At 57.6% G+C, this 16,673-nt stretch overlaps 1 protein-coding gene and 1 long non-coding RNA gene across 4 annotated transcripts in view; one reads left to right on the plus strand and one right to left on the minus strand.

Annotated features, from left to right (window-relative positions):
- Nucleotides 1–15,963, plus strand: part of DUOX1 (dual oxidase 1) — a 33,316-nt gene extending 17,353 nt beyond the window's left edge. Inside the window, exons 20-35 of one of the 3 annotated variants that reach the window (XM_070054121.2) lie at nucleotides 1,124–1,349; nucleotides 1,597–1,690; nucleotides 1,920–2,095; nucleotides 4,187–4,256; nucleotides 4,650–4,775; nucleotides 5,278–5,456; nucleotides 5,633–5,863; nucleotides 6,755–6,854; nucleotides 7,084–7,133; nucleotides 8,804–8,931; nucleotides 12,043–12,196; nucleotides 12,564–12,796; nucleotides 13,028–13,186; nucleotides 14,032–14,187; nucleotides 14,315–14,443; nucleotides 15,265–15,963. In XM_070054121.2, the coding sequence (XP_069910222.2) occupies nucleotides 1,124–1,349; nucleotides 1,597–1,690; nucleotides 1,920–2,095; nucleotides 4,187–4,256; nucleotides 4,650–4,775; nucleotides 5,278–5,456; nucleotides 5,633–5,863; nucleotides 6,755–6,854; nucleotides 7,084–7,133; nucleotides 8,804–8,931; nucleotides 12,043–12,196; nucleotides 12,564–12,796; nucleotides 13,028–13,186; nucleotides 14,032–14,187; nucleotides 14,315–14,443; nucleotides 15,265–15,387 (2,334 nt within the window). In that variant the 3' untranslated portion in view covers nucleotides 15,388–15,963. Of the gene's footprint in view, nucleotides 1–1,123; nucleotides 1,350–1,596; nucleotides 1,691–1,919; nucleotides 2,096–4,186; nucleotides 4,257–4,649; nucleotides 4,776–5,277; nucleotides 5,457–5,632; nucleotides 5,864–6,754; nucleotides 6,855–7,083; nucleotides 7,134–8,803; nucleotides 8,932–12,042; nucleotides 12,197–12,563; nucleotides 13,187–14,031; nucleotides 14,188–14,314; nucleotides 14,444–15,264 lie in introns of all 3 variants that reach the window. The other 2 variants (XM_089310251.1, XM_089310252.1) reach the window with 2 other exon arrangements.
- On the minus strand, nucleotides 3,235–5,753 carry LOC149123093 (uncharacterized). The gene is made up of 2 exons (XR_016218082.1): nucleotides 5,618–5,753; nucleotides 3,235–3,353 (listed from the first exon to the last, which is right to left on the minus strand). It is a non-coding gene; the product is annotated as an uncharacterized LOC149123093 (long non-coding RNA).
- Nucleotides 15,964–16,673: the final 710 nt, after the last annotated feature.

Genomic DNA, 16,673 nt, shown 5'->3' on the forward strand with positions numbered 1-16,673 from the left:
AGAAGACGCTTGAGGGAAGCTACCATCTAACGGGCGGTTCCTCTGTGCCTGGCACATCGTTTGAAGTCATTTAATCCTCAAGCAAGTTGAACTTGAGCATGCACAAGATCGGAGTGACCCTCAGCCGGGCTGATTCCTTGCCAGGGCCGGAGGCAGGGGCTGCGCCGCCGTGCTCAGCTGAGGCTCTGTCAGGATTAGGGGAGCTGCCGGGGCTGGGAGGTGAGGTAGGCTGCTGTGTCCTGGGGTACCTGCCAATCCTCTATGTCTGTACAGTGCTTCCAGCTTTTCAAACACTTTGCACACAGCCTTTCTTGTTGCTTCTCACAATAACCCTATGATAGGGCAGGTGAGGAAATGAATCACAGACAACGAAGAGGCTTGCCTGAGGTCGTGCAGCAAGCACGTGGCAGAGTCTGGGATGTGAACCCAGGTCTCTTGCCTCCAGCCCCAGGTTCTTTCCATAAAGCACCTTCTTTGAAGCTGCGACACTTACCTCACAAAACCCTAACCAGGCCTGGATGGGGTACCTTAGTTGATAGACAGGAAAGACAGGTAGCATGGCTTGTGGCTTGCCTGCCTCTCTCACGGTCTTTTCCCTTCCTCCAAGGGCAGCCCCTGGGTGGGCTGGAGACAGCCCCTAGTGAGAATTCTCCCTTCCCAAACCCAGCTTCTCCTCAACCCAACTCAAGTCCTGTCTTAGTTCAAACTCATTCAAGTGTCAATAGAAGAAGCTCACTGGAGCTGGCTGGGAGAGGGAGAGCTGTCAGCGAGCTCCTCTCTCCAGCTGCCTTCTCTTCTTTCTGTGTCTCTGCCTTATTCAGTACCTGTGTCTGAGCATTGGAGGAAGAAGGCACCCCAGGACTCCTAAGTTTCTTGTGCTCAGGACAAGATGAGCCCGGGACCTCTTAGCTCCAGTTCCAGATCCCCAGTTTAGGTTAAGCATGCAGTCAGCGAAAGCAGGTGGCCAGGGTTCTACAGAGCAAACATAGTCCTAGGACAACCTATAAGGGGTGGAGGGAGTGTCAGGAAGTTACTCCAAGAGGTGGCTCCTCTAGGGCTCAATCAGCCTTCAGGTCAACAAAACCCTGACTCCTTCCCTCCCTCTGCTGCCGTCCGCGTGCAGGTGCTGGACATCAACCAGGCGGACGCGGGGACCCTGCCCCTGGACGCATCCCAGAAGGTGCGGGAGGCCCTGACGTGCGAGCTGAGCAGGGCTGAGTTTGCCGAATCTCTGGGCCTCAAGCCCCAGGACATGTTTGTGGAGTCCATGTTCTCTCTGGCCGACAAGGACGGCAATGGCTACCTGTCCTTCCGGGAGTTCCTGGACATTCTGGTGGTCTTCATGAAAGGTGAGGGGGCTGAGGGAATGATTGTCCACATCAGAGAGGTGGGACAGGGGCTGGGCACCGAGGCTGACCTGTTGGAGATGGGGAAGCCCTGGGGCCAGGCCAGCAACCATGACAGGTGTTTGGGAGAGCCCAGGTAGGGGTCAGGTGGCCCGGCAACCCCTTGCTGTGTCCAGCAGAGGGTCTCCTGGCCAGCCTGGGGTTGGGAAGGGAAACTGGGGCTGTCCCAGCAGAGTGCTCCTTCTCCCAGGCTCCCCTGAGGAGAAGTCCCGCCTTATGTTCCGGATGTACGACTTCGATGGGAATGGCCTCATTTCCAAGGATGAGTTCATCAGGATGCTGAGGTGGGTCCTCTGGGACAGTCAGGAGAGTGGGCCAGGGCAGCCACAGCCAGAGGAAAGAGCTGGGACATGAAGGAGCGAGCAGGGGCCTCTCCTTACCCAGGTAACCTGAGATTGTAATAGCCAGGAGAGGCTTGGGATCTGGCCCAGCAGGTCCCTCAGTGGGGGGCACTGAAGGCCTGGGGAGCTGGTCAGTGGGCTCTTGTCTGACGGCTCCCCCCTCCCACTCCAGGTCCTTCATTGAGATCTCCAATAACTGCCTGTCCAAGGCGCAGCTGGCCGAGGTCGTGGAGTCCATGTTCCGGGAGTCGGGCTTCCAGGACAAGGAGGAGCTGACGTGGGAGGACTTCCACTTCATGCTACGGGACCATGACAGCGAGCTCCGCTTCACGCAGCTCTGTGTCAAAGGTGGGCCAGCCTGGCAGCCAGGGCTGACCTATCTGATAGGCACAGTAGACACAGTGCCTGCAGAGAAGCCCTTAGAAATGTTTTCATTTCTTTGAAAATCAGAAGGAAAAAAAATGAACATCCTAATAAGGAGTACGTTGTAAGGTTGTATCCATCCTGAATTACATTCTTCTTGATGGTGACACCACTGTAAGATATCGTTTTTCGTTTAATTTTTATTATTTTAATGGAGGAAGTGTCCCAAGAAGGCAGAAGTGTCCAGGGCTCAGGTGGGTAGGGTTAGGATGTGCCTGGTGCCCAGGACAGCAGGGGACACTGTATCTCCTTGTTAGAGCCCTACCTGGGCCAGACCTGCCTCAACTGGGAGGTCTGGTTGTGGGGGTGGGGTGTTGTCTCTTGGGTTTTGTCACCACCGTACCCCCTGGCTGAGTGCTCGGCAAATGTTGGCTGAGTGCATGAAGACACAGTTCTGTTGTCCTTCCCCCTACTTCCTGCCCTACCTGTGTTGGACTCAAGTGGGCCAGGGCTGGAGTCGGAGTGAGGAGGGAGCAGGCAGCTGCCAAGGGCATCTGTCTGGAGCCTGTGCTACGCTGTTAAGGGATTCTCACTAGAACATGTCAGGACCAAACCCAGCCCCTCCCAGGGAGCCCAGAAGGAGCGGGGCTTGGCTGCCTCTGTGTGGGAGAAGCACAAGTCAGGCAAGACCCAGATGGGCCTCTGCTCAGGGCCTCCCTGGCCTGGGGGTGAGGGGAATCGAGAGAAAGGAGACCCAGCACTCCCGACTCAGCAGTGCTTCCCCGGTCAGTTGGCATCTGGGCCTGAGGGGTGGGGCGGGGGGGACCTGGATGTGAGCCCAGACCACAGAGTCCCCGGAACATCTAGTTCCTGGGGTGGAGGTAGCAGTATGCTTGGAGATTGAGCATTTCATAGAAGGTTGGCATTGGCTGTTGTTTTGCTTTTAATAGTTGTGACTTGTTATTTCCTCCAGATTCATTCTGAAAGATTTCAAACCTGCAGGAAGGGAGTAAGGACAGTACTCAGAGATGTCCGTTCCCCTTCCCCTAGGTTTCCCATGTATTTCTGTCATGCCACATTGGCTGTTTGCTGGACCGTTGGAGAGTAGAGACATCTACACTCTGTTTGGAACACTCTGGTTTTATTTTGTTCAGCTTACTTGCTCTGGGCCTGGGTTATAAGATCAGGGCCATCTTCAGGGTTGGTTCAGAACTTAGAAGCAAGCTGGAGATTCCTGCATCTCCTGTAAGAATATGGATTCTCAACTCAGCCCAGAAAGGAACAACAGGGTAGTTTATGGGAGGTTTTTTCCACCCAATATTTTATTATGAACCTTTTCATGTTTTAATGTCTATTACAGAAGAATAAAGAGTACTTTCGAAGGAGCTCCTATAAACCTACCACTTAAATTCTAACTCTTGGGAGGCTTTTTGGTTTTGTGTTTTGTTTTTAAGACTTATTTTATTTATTTGAAAGGCAGAGTTACAGAGAGGGAAACACAGAGGGAGAGAGAAAGAGATCTTTCATCCACTGGTTCACTCCCCAAATGGCCACAATGGCCAGGGCTGAAGCCAGGAGCCTAGAACTCCATCCAGGTTTCCCACATGGGTGGCAGGGGTCCAGGGACTTGGGCCGTCGTCCACTGCTTTTCCCAGGCCATTAGCAGGGAGCTGGATTGGAAGTGGAGCAGCTGAGACTTAAACCGGCACTTTATATGGGATGCTAGCATTGCAGGTGGCAGCTTTACCCCCTGTACCGCGATGCTGGCTCTTGGGAGGATTTTAAGCCAGGGGCCGTTAGCAGGATTTTTGTGGCAGAACAGGCTTCAGAGGCAGGTTACACACAGTTCCTGAACTCTCCCATATGTCTGATGCCACCAGTCCCAGGAGGGGACCTGAAGCTGGACACATTCTCCTGCCTGGCCTTCTTTGCTCCAGGCCTTCTCCTTCTGCGTCTGGGGACACAGGCTGAGGCTGGGACTCTCTCTAGTGCCTGCACATGGGAAAATGGGGGTGCTGTACATGTGAGCCTGGGGTTGGGCTCTGGGCTCCCACCTAGCCTAGTTCTGCACTGCAGGGGTGGAGGTGCCGGAAGTCATCAAGGACCTGTGCCGGCGAGCCTCCTACATCAGCCAAGAGAAGATCTGGTGAGCCCCACCAGGAATGTTGGAGGTGGGGTGGAGGGGCTGCCCTTTCTCTCCCCAGAACACCCAGGACCTCGACGGACTGTGAATGCAGGGAACGCCTTCATACACTTTAGAAAATGCACCCCTTTTACTGCGTTCAGACACAGCCCCACCCCAGGCAGGCAGAGAGCCTATGGAGTTCAGCACCCATTCCGGGTCAGGCCGGATGCCCCTCTGAGGGGCACAGGCTTATGCTGTGGTCTCGGGTGGGACCCTCAGACCCCCTGTGGGAGTCCTGTCCCCTGGCTGCCTGCTGTGAGCTTGCCTCAACAGAGGGGTTTGGAGGCAGACCCAGGGCAGCAGAGGACCAAGTGGCCGAGGTGGCCAAGGTCCAGTCTTGCCCTTCCTTCCTAGTCCCTCTCTGAGAGTAGGCCCACGCTGTGCCCGCAGCAATGCCGACCCTGAGCTGACGCCACAGAGACTGCAGTGCCCCGCGGACACAGAGCCCCCGCAGGAGATTCGCCGGAGGTTTGGCAAGAAGTGCGTCTTCCCTTGGAGCCCAGGCCCTCCCTCCCTTTCCCCCTCCCTCCCTCCAGCACACATCCATCCACCCTGCACCACACTGAGCTCTGCAGTGCAGGCAGGGTGAAAGATCTCAGCGCAAGCAAGGCACAGGCAGCTGAGAGTGGTACTGGTCATTGGCGGGACAGAGCCAAGAGCACAGGGCTTCGGGGTGCGAAAGTGGAGCCTGGGAAGTCAGAGGCGGCATCAGGGAGGAGGTGTTCTTTGAGCGTCCAGCAAATGCTGAACACGGGTGCCTGGTTGGGGCTGGGAGCTGCGGGCTGGGCGGGGAGGGGGCTGAGTGTGGAGGGACAGCGGGATGAGGGAGTGCACCCACTCTATCCGTGCCCACTCGGGAGGCGGTCCTTCGCAGTCTGGGGGCCCCGACCCTGCTCCGCCTGAGACCTTCGCTCTCGGCCTGCGGCGGCTGCGCTGGGAGAGCAAAGCGGGTTTCCGCTAGCGCCGAGCCCGTGTTCCCCAGGGTAACGTCGTTCCAGCCCCTGCTGTTCACCGAAGCGCACCGCGAGAAGTTTCAGCGCAGCCGACGCCATCAGACAGTGCAGCAGTTTAAGCGATTCATCGAGAACTACCGGCGCCACATCGGCTGTGTGGCCGTGTTCTACGCCATCGCCATCGGGCTCTTCCTGGAGAGGGCTTACTGTGAGTGACGGCCCCCATCGCCAGTCCAGGAGTGGGATCTGTGGCGAGTTACGGACAGTCCCTGGGCGGAGCCTGCGATGAGTGACAGTTCCGGGGCGGGGCCTGCTATGAGTGACAGCCCTGGGGCGGGGCCGGCGGGGCGCGACCCCTCGCTCACCTACCTGACCTCGGCGCAGACTATGCCTTCGCGGCGCACCACATGGGTATCACTGACACCACCCGCGTGGGCATCATCCTGTCGCGGGGCACGGCGGCCAGCATCTCCTTCATGTTCTCCTACATCCTGCTCACCATGTGCCGCAACCTCATCACCTTCCTGCGGGAGACCTTCCTCAACCGCTACGTGCCCTTCGACGCGGCCGTGGACTTCCATCGCTGGATCGCCTCCACTGCCATCGTCCTCACAGGCAGGCCCTGGGGTTCTCGGGCTCTCCGCAGCTTGTCCCGCCCCTGCTGGCTTCCCCGCCCCCTGAGAGCCGCCTCCTCTCTGCCTGCTTGAGGGTTGGATGGCCCTGTCCCTAAGGATGGTGTTGGCCAGGGCTGCAGTGTGAAGGGTGCCCAGGAGCCCCTCGCTGCCCCATGCCTGCCTCTTCCCGCACTTTGGAAGGCACCTCAGCACCCTCCAGCTGTCAAGTGACTAACACCAAAGAATCAGTGCACATAATGTGTTATTACTCCCTCCGTTTATATTTATTTATTTATTTATTTTTGCATTTTTATTCCTTTTTTCATTTATTTATTTTTTTATTTAGTAAATATTTATTATGAGAGAGAGACAGACAGAGAGAGACTGAGAGAGAAATCTCCAGCCACTGGTTCACTCCTCCAAACACCAGCAGCAGCCAGCACTGGGTCAGGCGGAAGCCAGGAACCTGGAACTCATGCAGAGTTCAGAGATCCAACCACTAGAGCCATCACGTGCCTCCTTCAGGCTGCGCTCTAGCAGGAGACTAGGCCCGGGGGCACAGCCGGGGCTTGTGCCCAGACACTCCCATTCAGGATGTCGGTGTCCCACTGTCCCACGCAGTTTTCTTAACCACTGCCCCAAACACCTGCCCTGTCGTTCACTGAAACATAACTTTCTGCGAGAAACTAAAGGAATGAACTTCTCATGGTATAATTCTGACTCAGTGTGGCTCACGGATGGTGTGAGGGAGAACCAGCAGGTTGATGACAGCTCAGAAGTCCAGGCCCCCAGCTCTGTTTGGTGGGGGTCCTAATCTTGAAATGGGCTCACACCCCGCTGGGCTGGCCCCAGGCTCACTGCCTCCCTCCCCGCCCTGTCTGCTGCCCCTTAGTCTTGCACAGTGCTGGCCACGCGGTGAACGTGTACCTGTTCTCCATCAGCCCGCTCAGTGTCCTCTCCTGCCTCTTCCCCGGCCTCTTCCCCAATGATGGGTGAGTGGGGCTGTGAATATGTGTGTTGGGGTGGGGGGAGTCTCTGCTGGCACAGAGGAGGGCGTCACCTTCTAGATGATGGCGCTCACCATGACCAGCCTGAGACCTCAACCTGTAGTCGGTAGCAGGGGAGACTGGAGCCTGGGCTGGAGGCCTTGTCCGGAGGGTCCCCTCTGGAAGTCCCAGAGTTCTCGTCTCAGGGACTCCCTTTGCTGTCTCTTCCACATAGATCTGAGTTCCCCAAGAAGTATTACTGGTGGTTCTTCCAGACGGTACCAGGTGAGAGGCCTCCCTGCCCTGCATTTCTGGGCCTGACTCCCAGCTGCAGGCTCTGGGTTCTGGGTGTCATGGAGCACTCAATGGCCCCGGGGGGTGGGGGGGCAGGCTCTGCCTTCCAGCCCGAGGATGCTCTGGGCAGCAGCAGGGGACTCAGGGACTCTGCCTTCCAGTCCTCCTCTCAGAGCATGGCTGGGTTTCTGCCCCCACCCTGGGCTGGTTCTTCCCCTGGCAGGAGCTAGCTAGCACCTCCCTGGACTAGCCCTCAGTGGGACGGGCATGGACCCTGCTACGCTCAACCCCCGTGCCAGTGGCTGCAAGGACTGCTGTCGCCCAGCTGCGTGGCGGACGGATCGGGCTTTTTGTCAAGTCAGACAGAAATGCTCCCCCAGTGTAACTAATTCCCTTTAATCGCACGTGTTGGAGTTACTAGTTATGAATCTATTCAAGCTCTTTTGGTGCCTATTTATATGTTCAGTCTGTTGCCCTCCTTGGGTAACAGACTTTCTATACCCACACCTTGGCTATTTTTTTTTTTTAATCCGGAAACGATCCGCTTTCAACTTCAGAGGGTGCGTGCTAATTCCTGCACCCTGGGATTTGGTGGGTAAGACTGTGTTTATGCTCTTCTCTGTGCTCAGGACTTTACAGGCTTTGGTTAGATCCCTCCTTAACCTTTGCTTTCCCACGCTGCAGGGCTCTAATCTTCCTAATTTCCGACTCGCTCCTTCCCGCTCACCCGAGGGGCCATGCCTTGTCTCCCCACCCCCACCTTGGCTCCAGGATTTTCCTGTGTTCCCTGCCTGAGGTTCCTTGTGAGAGGGTGGGCTTCCCACCAGTGGGGGGCTGGCCTGAGCACAACACGGCCCCACCCCCTCACTAACGGTGCCAGTGCTGGTGCTTCCTGCGGTGGAGCCCAGTGTGCGGTGCAGGGACAAGGACCATGCCTTGACTCCATGAAGGCACAGTTTCTGGTGTCCGGCCCTGAGGCCCAGAGTAGATGCTCTGTGTATCTAGGACACATTTAGACAAGGCCATGGCATGCCAAGCTTTGCACTAGGATTTAGTGGTGAAGCAGCCTCACCTGGCCCCTGTTCTGATGGACAGTGACAGACAAAAATCAAATAACACCAGTGGAAAATGGCCAAGGCCAGGGCCAGTGTTGTGGTACAGAGGATTAAGCTGCCACCTGCAGCACTAGCCTACCATACGGGTGCTGCTTCGAGTCCCAGCTGCTCCACTTCCGATCCAGCTCCCTGTTAATGCCCCTGGGAAAGCAGCAGAGGAGGGCCCAAGTGCTTGGGGCCTGGATGGAGTTCCAGGAACCTGGCTTTCACCTGGCCCAGCTTTGGCCATTGCAGCTATTTGGGGAGTGAGCCAGCAGGTGGAAAACCTCTCTCTCCTTCTCTCCCCATGCCTCCCTCTCTCCCTCTCCAACTCTGCCTTTCAAGTACATAAATCGTTTGAAAAATTGGCCATGGTGACAAGGGTGAGCAAGGCTAAGTAGGGTCTGCTGCAATGAAAGGGGCAGGTGTTCAGTGCTGTGGAGGGCAAGGAACCCCCACTTTGGGCAGTGCAGTGGAAAGGGGACCCTGACTGAGGGAGCCTCAGAACAACGCCCCACTCTACAAGGCACGAATCCTCTGCCCTCCACACCCATTTCCATTTTACAGGCCTCACAGGGGTCTTGCTGCTCCTGGTCCTGGCCATCATGTACGTCTTCGCCTCACGCCACTTCCGCCGCCGCAGCTTCCGGGGCTTCTGGCTGACCCACCACCTCTACTTCTTGCTCTATGTCCTGGTAAGAGCTTCTGGCTGTGAGCCAGGCCCACAGGGTGTGAGCAGGATGTTCCCAGGAAGGCACTAAAGGCTAGGATGTTAATTTGTCATCCCTTAATTATCTCAAGGCTCCTCCACATCCCTCTCCCAAGGTGGAGGTTGGAGTACGGAGCTCCCCCTGGGCTGACCCCAGAAGGTAGCACCGGCGTGGGTTTTGCCAGAGCAGCTCTGCCAGGCCAATGCACGTTCCTTGCAGACACTCCTGCGTCACTTCTGCCTAACCAGTCTCTCCCCTCTTTGAGTGGTTGCATGGGGACCGCCTGTTCCCAAGGGAGCATGACCCTTCTTGGAGAAACCTATCCTAAGTGGGTTCTTCCACTTCTGTTCTGATCCTGTTTGGAAGGACGTTGGCCACACCACCCAGCTAAGTGCCACCTGTAGTAAAGTCAGCGAGCTTCCCAAATGTCTCTGGTTGCATTGCTGATAGAAGGGACTTTTAGGACTCCACCTGCTCCTGCCTCCCTTCTTGGGTTCCCTTCGCCTGGCCCTGAGTTTGTTGTCAGCTGCTGCAGCTGCTTAGTCCCTGTGCTGTGGCTCTGCTTGCCTGCACTTCCCCAGAGAGCACCCTGAAGGCCCTGCGGAGACGCTCCGACCTGTCCCAAGGCCCCGCTGATCCCATCAGTTGATGTCTTGGCTATCAGCTTTCAAGGAGCTCAGAGCCACTATGACTGCCTTCTTTATCCACAGGCTTCAGGTGCAAGTGCAGGTAGGGGTCGCCTTTGTGTCCGCTCCGCTGCCTAGGTCACGTTGACCTGTTGTCTGATGCAATTCTGCCCTCACCGATAGGTAGGAGGAAGGTCTGTTGCACCTGCCTGAAGATAGCTTCCCGCCCTTCACTTAGGCTGTCAGCCAGACTGATACTGCTCATTTCTGAAAAGCTCCTTCCCTTCACTGGAAGTTGTGACTAATGTATTCCTCCCTCCCCAGTATCACGCGGAGCCCTAGCACCTGCAGCTGCTGCTTCTGTTAGGGGTGATGTTCTTGTTCAGATGATCAAGCACCTTCTCTGAACTGGGTGGGAGACCCACAGCGTGGCCAGTCTAGGGCCCTAAGACCAAAGCAACTTTCTCATTTATCCCTGGGTTGTGGACATCACTGGGGCTCAGAGACACCCTTTCTGCCACCAAGAAAGCCCCCTGGGGCCCAGAAAGGTACAGACCTCCCCTGCTGGGCAGTTCCAGCCCAACAGTAGGGCCAAGGTACCCTCTTCCATCCCACTTATCTCTGGTGTGGCCACTTGACATTGGGCAGAAAGAGAAGGTACAAGGAAAGGATTCCACTGTAGAGTAGGCCCTGGGGAAAGGTGTTCAGTATCCTGACCCAGGCTGTCAGAAGCTGAGCTGGCTGGCTGCCCCCACCCCCACCAGGAATCTGCAGCCACAGCCTTGTAGTTTGTTATTTTTTAAAAAGCCAACAAAAAAGGGGTGTGTAAACAGAGGAGTATGAGTCATCTTGCCATTGTACTCCGGCTGCTTGGATGATCCAAAAGCTTCGGGGGTGGGTGTGGCTTCACAATGAAAGAGGAACCTGGGGAAGGCAGAGCCAACTGAGAGAAGAGCTCAGAGCTCTGTCAGTCCTGTGGGGAAAGGTGCAAGGATTTGGGGACACTTATCGGGGGAAGAAATGCTTGAGTGAGGGGTCAGTGCTCAGCTCAAGGCATGTTGGTGGAGGGCCTGTTCTGATCCAGCTCTTGTGTGAGGCCCAGCAGAAGATGGCGGGGAGACTCTCCCTACCCCCAGGCACTTAGGGTTTGCTGCAGAGGTCATTGCCACACTCACGAAATGATCAAAATGAAAAGGCAGGCTAAGAGAGTCTTGCAGACAGGAAGTTATAGGGAAGGGGATTTCAGTTGGCTAAACTGGTTAGGGAAGACTTTGGACCAAGACTTTAGGAGAGAGAAGCTGGACTCTGACAGGGCAGAGTGGGAACTGAAGAGCAACCCAGGGAGGAGGGAGGGCCTGGCCACAGGTACAAAGGTAGGAAGGATGATGGGACGTTCCAGGGACAGATGAGACAGGGCTGGCCCTGGATGGCCATAGAGCATTAGGTGGTGGCTGTACATGCTGGGGAACACGTTGGGGCTGCAGCGTGGCTGAAGGGCCATGTCACATGGCAGAGCGTAGACAGAGCAGAGCAGAGGCGGGTGAGGAAACCAGGTCCGGGTAACATCCCAGACTTGGGGCAGCAGCAGGAGTGTGGCCAGTGCAGGAGATGGAAACGAGGATCCTGAGAGGCAGAGAGGCAGAGAGGGAGGGGCGGTGGCACACGGCTGAGCCTTGGCAAGGAGGGCGTGGCCCCCAGTGCTGCAGGCTGCCAGGAGCGGGAACAGGAGGTTTGAGAGGAGCCCTCACTGGGGAGGTCCTAAGGTGGGGTGGAGCCAGGCTGACCTGGACTCGGAGCAAGTGAGTGGGGCAAAGCCGGGCCAGTGGTGTCTGACCACATAACACACACACACACACACACACACACACACACTAGGAGGATGATAATTGTGAGTTATTTTAATGGAAAAGGGGGACTAGCGGGGTGGGGGGGAGGTTCTCAACCCTCACAAAGGAGAGGATAAACTGGGGAGCCTCCTTTCTCCAAGAGTTACTGAGCGCCTCGCATGTACCAGGCAGGAGCCCAGAGTATGGTGCAAACAGTCCAGCCGGGGAAACAACAGTGACCAGATAAACAGTGAAACCAGCAACAGGACGGTGGAGGGTGACCAGGGCTCTAGGCAGCAGGGAGATGGGAAGAAAGCATGGAGGGGTGGACCAAGGAGGTGGTATTTCTGCTGGGACCCAAACATTGAGACGGAGCCAGCTGCAGGAAGAGCTGGAGGAGCAGCAGGGGTACAAGTCCAGGGAAGGCCACCTGGCTTGGTCTAGGGTGGTAGCGAGGAGATGGAAAATAAGTCTCATTGCTATGAGATGCTTTGAGGATGGGGTGGAGGGTGCTTAGTTTACGACCTGGCAGGAATACGGAACATGATGAGGTGGGGATGGATCTGCCAGTGGGGCCTGGAGCCTGGGCAGGCCCATACCCTATGCTAGGGACCACAGGGTCTCAGCTCTGCTCTTCTCCCCAGCTCATCATCCACGGCAGCTATGCTCTGATCCAGCTGCCTCGTTTCCACTTTTTCTTCCTGGTCCCGGCACTCATCTATGGGGGGGACAAGCTGGTGAGCCTGAGCCGGAAGAAGGTGGAGATCGGCGTGGTGAAGGCAGAGCTGCTGCCCTCAGGTACCAGCCCGGAGGCTGTTGGGGGCTGGCTGGCACTGAGGGAGCCGGCAGGACGGGGCAGAGTTTGCACCACCCATCTCCTGGCCTGGGCCAGTGGAGGTGGCAGGGACGAGGAAGCTGGTAGGAAGAACTCTGCCAGGGACCTGAGCCTCTCACTGCAGAGAGCAGGGAGCCAGGCTGCCCATTCCTCGCTAACCACCGGCCCTGGTGCTGCCCAGCGTTTCCTCTGGGGTACCTGCTCAAGAGGAGAGCCCCTCCCCACATAGCCCAGAACCAGGGCTGAGGCCGTGGCTGTGGGGGGAATTCTCTGGAGCCATACTGTTGCTGGGTTCAGCACAGCGGACTCTCGCCCACCGTCCCTCCCCAGGAGTGACCCACCTGCAGTTCCAGCGGCCCCAAGGCTTCGAGTACAAGTCAGGGCAGTGGGTGCGGATCGCCTGCCTGGCTCTGGGGACCACTGAGTACCACCCCTTCACGCTGACCTCTGCACCCCATGAGGACACGCTCAGCCTGCACATCCGGGCGGCAGGGCCCTGGACCACTCGCCTCAGGGAGATCTACTCCCCCCCAACAGGGGACAACTGTGCCAGATACCCCAAGGTGCGCAGACGTGCCCCATCCTCCCACTTCCTCTTAGCAGGCCTTGGTCCTACAGCACCTACTCCCTGCTATGTTGCTCCCTTCTCTCCATCTGGATTCCGGTGCTTCCAGACAATATACAGGCCCTCTCATCCACCTCACTCCATAAACCTACCTGCCTCCCGTTTCTGCCTTCAGAACTACGGTGGTGGCCAAGCTGAACTCAAAACCCTTTCCTCCCCTGCCCCACAGCTGTACCTCGATGGACCCTTTGGAGAGGGCCACCAGGAGTGGCATAAGTTTGAGGTGTCGGTGCTAGTGGGAGGGGGCATCGGGGTCACCCCCTTTGCCTCCATCCTCAAAGACCTGGTCTTCAAGTCATCAGTCAGCTGCCAGGTGTTCTGTAAGAAGGTAAGGGCCCCTCTCCCCCATCACTGTGCCCCCCGTGCCCCCCCTCAACCTCTGGCCCTGGCGTCCCTGATCTGGGCAGGTGCAGGTTGACATCCCTGACTCAGGACAGACCTGGGCGGCTGCTGCGTGCCTGGTTTCCAAAGGCTGCATCCACCATCATGGGGTGCTCTGCGCAGCACTGCCGGGCTGGGGAGAGGAAAGGGCTCCCTTGGGGTGGGGCACAAGTGAAACTGGTTCAGCCCTCAAGAAAAGGAAGCGAGCTGGCAAGGCAGGGCTGCTGGTGGGCTGGGTGGGCCCCGGGAACACAGCCCAAGCCCTCGGGCCCCCTTCACCCCAGTCCAGACCTGGCAGCAGGTCCCTGCCTGTCTCTCTGGGCCTGGCAACAGGTGAGTCAGGGATGGCGGAATGCAGCGGGCAGAGGCCCAGCCCATGTGCTGTCAGCGCTCAGAGGGTGACAGGTCCCCTCCCCTCTACTGCTGCTGCTTAACCCTCAGCAGCCAGAGCCACTCCTGGCTGGATCTCCTGGTGAAGTGCTCCACAGCCTGACCTGCGCCCTCAGGTGGCTCCAGCGGGACTCTGCAGGGAGTAGTGCTCTGGGACCCGCTCGGCATGAGAGCAGCTGCCCACCCAGTGGGCCCTCAGCTGTCCATGGGGTTGGGGGTGTCCTTTCGCCAGGCCCCCAGGCTGTCTCTCCCGTCCACCTCTCTGTTTGTGAGCTCAGAGCCTGGCCGCATCACCCACACGCTCCGTCTACCCGGGGTATCTGGGGGTAGCCTGGCTGAGATCAGAAGTGTGCTTTCAGTGTGGAGGCTGTGCTGGGTCCCGAGCTCTGGCTGTGTCTGCAGATCTACTTCATCTGGGTGACGCGGACCCAGCGGCAGTTCGAGTGGCTGGCTGACATCATCCGGGAGGTGGAAGAGAATGACCGTCGGGACCTGGTGTCCGTGCACATCTACATCACCCAGCTGGCCGAGAAGTTCGACCTCAGGACCACCATGCTGGTAGGTTGGGACGGGAGGGTGGGCAGCCAGGCTCGGCAGGTAGGGGGCACAGGACCCTTAACCTCCAGTCCCATCTCCCGGCTGTGTGTGGGCTGGGCACTGACGCTGCCTGTCCTCGTACCCCCAGTACATCTGCGAGCGGCACTTCCAGAAGGTGCTGAACCGGAGTCTGTTCACGGGCCTGCGCTCTGTCACCCACTTCGGCCGCCCCCCCTTCGAGCCCTTCTTCAACTCCCTGCAGGAGGTCCACCCCCAGGTCAGTGCTCCCCGTACCCAGGTTTTCCTTGCCTTCCCTGCCTGGGTCTGAGCAAAGCTCCCAACCCTGCTCCATCAGGGAAAGAGAGGCCAATGAGAAGCCAGCCCTTAAGAGACTGCTGGGGTGATGGGATGGCGAAGGGCAGTGGGGCTGACCCTGAGTTGCCAAGGGGACCGGAGCTGGCCACCTCTGCAGCCCTGATGTGTTGCCCAGAAGGGAGGGCGAGATGGCTGAGCTAGTCCTTGCCAGGATTCAAGGCACCGTCACCCTGACACTGAGCTCATCTGCACTGTGAACAAGACACTAGCCTGCAAAAAGGCATACCGCTGCCCCTCATCTTGAGCACCAGCTAACCCACCCCCAATAGAAACACCCACCTCACATTTAACATAGCTCACCGGGTGCAAAGTGAACCTTAGCAGCACCAGGGGCTCCTGCTGGTCTTTTTTTTTTTTTTTTTTTTTTTTTTTAATTTGACAGGTAGAGTTATAGACAGTGAGGGAGAGAGAGAGAGACAAAGGTTTTCCTTCCATTGGTTCTCCCCCCAAATGGCCGCTACGGCCGGAGCTACGCTGACCCGAAGCCAGGAGCCATGTGCTTCCTCCTGGTCTCACATGCGGGTGACCAGGGCCACAGCAGAGCACGGAACTGGAAGAGGAGCAACCAGGACTAGAACCTGGTGCCCATAAGGGATACCAGTGCTGCAGGTGGGGGATTAACCAAGTGAGCCACGGTGCTGGCCCCTCCTGAACAGAGTGAGCCCTCGTCAGCACACTGCAGATGAACCAGCCAGCCTCCACTTCCCCCTCCTCCTCCAACAGGTCCGGAAGATCGGGGTGTTCAGCTGTGGCCCCCCTGGTATGACCAAGAACGTGGAAAAGGCCTGCCAGCTCATCAACAGGCAGGACCGAACTCATTTCTACCACCATTACGAGAACTTCTAGGGCCCCCTGCACGGGGCTCTGCCCACTGCCCCCTCTCCTCGCCTCTGCACGTCTAGTCTGGCTGCCTCAGCCTTTTCGCCTGCCACCTCCCCAGGTGTGGACTCAGGGACCCCTTCCCAAGACCTACAAGCTGCCTTTGCCTGGACCAGCCAGGCAACTGTCAAGGTCCTAGAGGTTGGCAAGTAGGGGAACGGTTGGTTTATGGCAAAGGGAAGCCTCTTCTTTCAGGCTAAGAAAAAACCTCAAAATAAGCTGACATGTTCGAGTAGCACATGTATGCACGTGTGCAGGGGGCCCGCAGCTAAGGGGGAAGTGGGAACACAGATGCTGCCATCTTAGAACACTCTCCCAGGCACCCCATTTCAAGATGGCCAGCAAATGCCTCAGAGTAGGTAAGGCTGGACGCACAGCAGACATTTCACAGGCCCCATGAGCACGCCGCGGGGTTGGGGGTGGGGGTAACCAGCAGTGGTCTCCCCTCATCACACCCTGCAGTCAGAGCCTGGGCAGCGCTGCGAGTGTGTGCACTGCTCCTCCACCCCGTAGTCTCCTTTACAAATAAATCGCTTCTCTGCCTTCAAGGTTTCCTTATCCTCCCCCAGGGACACACGCAGAGAAAACCACTCACCAGGCCAGCTTTCTCTCTTAGCTCACCAATACTGGTGGGAGAAAGGAACTGGCCCAAGGCCAAGTGCCCCAGCAGGAGACCCTGCTGTCTCCTGCCCCAGGGGTGCCCTTTAGTGACTGGTGGCAGGCGGGGGGGGGGGGGCACGTTAGTGCGTGGCTCTGGAGCATCATGATGGGGGAAGGGGAGAGGGAGAGGGAAGCAGGCTGTTGGGGCTCCTGGAGGAGGTGGGCTGGGCAGAGGGGAGGAGACACAGCTGGAGCCTATAGTGCAGGGCTTGCTTGAGGCCCTCAGTTGCTCCCCGCCCTTCTCCGAACAATAGAAGGCACCTGTGCCTAATACCATCCCTAATACTTCAGGCAGTGAGAATACAGCCAGAGACAGATGATCCTGTCACCCAACCGCTCAAGTCTCCCGATAGGGCAACGCTGTAGATTTCTGAAACCAGTTTCAAGCGAGCTCTTCTATCGCCCCCAAAGGCTTTCTGCACTTGCTAGATCACGTGTCACCTGGATCAGAAACTGCCACGTCCTGTGACTCTCACTGCACTTGGGGGTTGCCCATCAGACTGCCCTCCGAGGGTGTCTGTCCCGCACACGGGACAGCTTCTGTTCACCTTGCTAGTGGGAACAGCGGGGCGGGGGCCTCCGCCGGTCCAGCG

This window comes from Oryctolagus cuniculus, chromosome 12, assembly GCF_051225735.1.
Source record: "Oryctolagus cuniculus isolate XC-2025 breed Fujian yellow rabbit chromosome 12, ASM5122573v1, whole genome shotgun sequence".
In the NCBI taxonomy this organism is placed as follows: domain Eukaryota; kingdom Metazoa; phylum Chordata; class Mammalia; order Lagomorpha; family Leporidae; genus Oryctolagus; species Oryctolagus cuniculus.